This window comes from Terrapene carolina, unplaced genomic scaffold, assembly GCF_002925995.2.
Source record: "Terrapene carolina triunguis isolate 2854851 unplaced genomic scaffold, T_m_triunguis-2.0 Scaffold58, whole genome shotgun sequence".
NCBI classification, from domain to species: domain Eukaryota; kingdom Metazoa; phylum Chordata; order Testudines; family Emydidae; genus Terrapene; species Terrapene triunguis.
In genome coordinates this window covers 91,002,957-91,004,638 of record NW_020664409.1, presented here as the reverse complement: position 1 = coordinate 91,004,638, position 1,682 = coordinate 91,002,957, and the positions used below count along the sequence as shown (strand labels likewise).

Genomic DNA, 1,682 nt, shown 5'->3' with positions numbered 1-1,682 from the left:
GGTGGAGAATAAGATGGCCAAAAAAACCCAAATGACTCTTAATCTACATGTACAAAGGCATTACATAAGCAGGGTGGAAGGGACCCTTTCTGTCTGCCACTGGTGAGGTCACCAGAATATCAAGGAAATTTAGAGAGCAGCCAGCAAAATACAAATGATGAAAGGTGTTGCTGAGGAAAGATATTATACAACTCTATATAAGTAAAAAGTATTCTATAGCTTAGTCCTGCTCCCATCCAGAGTCAGCCTATTGCTTTCTCTAAATATCTGGTGGATGTAAAACTCAACGAGGGAGCTGAATTGTTCGAGGTGGTAGAGTGAAATTAGGAATAAGATAAAGGAATACTAAATGTGTATGTCAGGGCAAGCTTCCTGAGTGTTACATGCTTTAGATTATGGCATTATGGGGCAGGGTGACTTGAATTGTGTATGGTTCAGAAATATCCTATTCTGGGTGGAAAGGTAGGGTAGAGAATTGGTTCAATGCAGGCTTTGGATGGTTGTGTAATAATTATCATTAAAAAGTTCACTTTAGTGATCAGCATCTCATGGGAACACACAGATCACCATGTGAAATCAGTGGGATTTGGCAGATAATTTGTCTCTTATTTCCAAGGGAGTATTTATCGGAAGGTAACTTGAGGGCATAAAAAAAAGAAAAAGCAAGTTTTTGTAAATACTTCAGGGTACAGTAAGTAGCATTTAAAACCTGATCATGTGAATTCAGCAACCTAGTTCTCAGAGTACTGAAAACAAGATTTTTTTATTATTATTTATTAAAAAGGTGGCACATGGTACCATCTGTGTGCAAATAAAATATCTGTCTTACCCCTAGCTGATATCCACATAGAAATAATAGGCATCTGGGCCAGGGGGCTCAAAGGAGGAAGTAAAAAAATTGATTCTTGATACTCACAGTTCCCTTCTCAGTGTTTTATGACATCTAGTCTAACCATAAGAACAAAACTATAACGTGTCTTAACCAGTAATCAAAGCCATATTTATTGTTGAAAATACTGATCAGATGGTGTATTTTTCTTGTGTAGAATAGTTTATATGGTCTATGAACCATGAAAATCACACTTAGCCTTGTCAGTAGACCAGTCCCTTCCTTCCCTCGTCAACCAATGCGTCTGCTACGCTACAGGAACAAGTTGTCTAAAAAAATCAAATAGAAATGGGTAATAAAAATGAAAAGTGTGCTGGATCTCCAGGACCTATGGCAGGATTTTGTAGTGTCCCAGAGAAATTTGCCACTGTTTTGGAGCCTCTCTTGGGAGAGGATTAAACCCTTCTGGATGACTTTTATAATCTTAAAAGCTTTATTTTCAGTGTACAGCACTGATCTTTTTTTAATGAAGCTCAAAATCTTCATTCATGCCAAATCTGATTTGTAGAAGTTTTTTTTTTTTTTTAAACTTCCTGTTTTTCAGGCGTAAACTCAAATGCGTGAATGCCACTTATCCTGCAGTGAAGGAATGAGTAGGCCCATGCTTTCTTCCAAAAAAGGCATTGTACTTTTCCAACTTTTGGTCCACTAACTTTTAAATCATGGCTGTATAAAAACCGCAGTACACCGCATAGGCTCTTTTGTAGCGTTTCTGGTCATTGGCCTGGATTTGTCCCCTGTGTCATGGTTGGCTGGCTTTTTCTGAAGTTTTACTTTCACTTTAAATTGAGAC

The 1,682-nt window shown here is 37.8% G+C and overlaps 1 protein-coding gene across 1 annotated transcript in view; it reads left to right on the top strand.

Moving 5' to 3' along the window:
• ENPP2 (ectonucleotide pyrophosphatase/phosphodiesterase 2) overlaps nt 1-1,682 on the top strand; it is a 65,285-nt gene that overhangs the window by 17,863 nt on the left and 45,740 nt on the right. Inside the window, exon 7 of the mRNA XM_026659904.1 lies at nt 617-633. Within this exon, the coding sequence (XP_026515689.1) occupies nt 617-633 (17 nt within the window). The remainder of the gene's footprint in view (nt 1-616; nt 634-1,682) is intronic.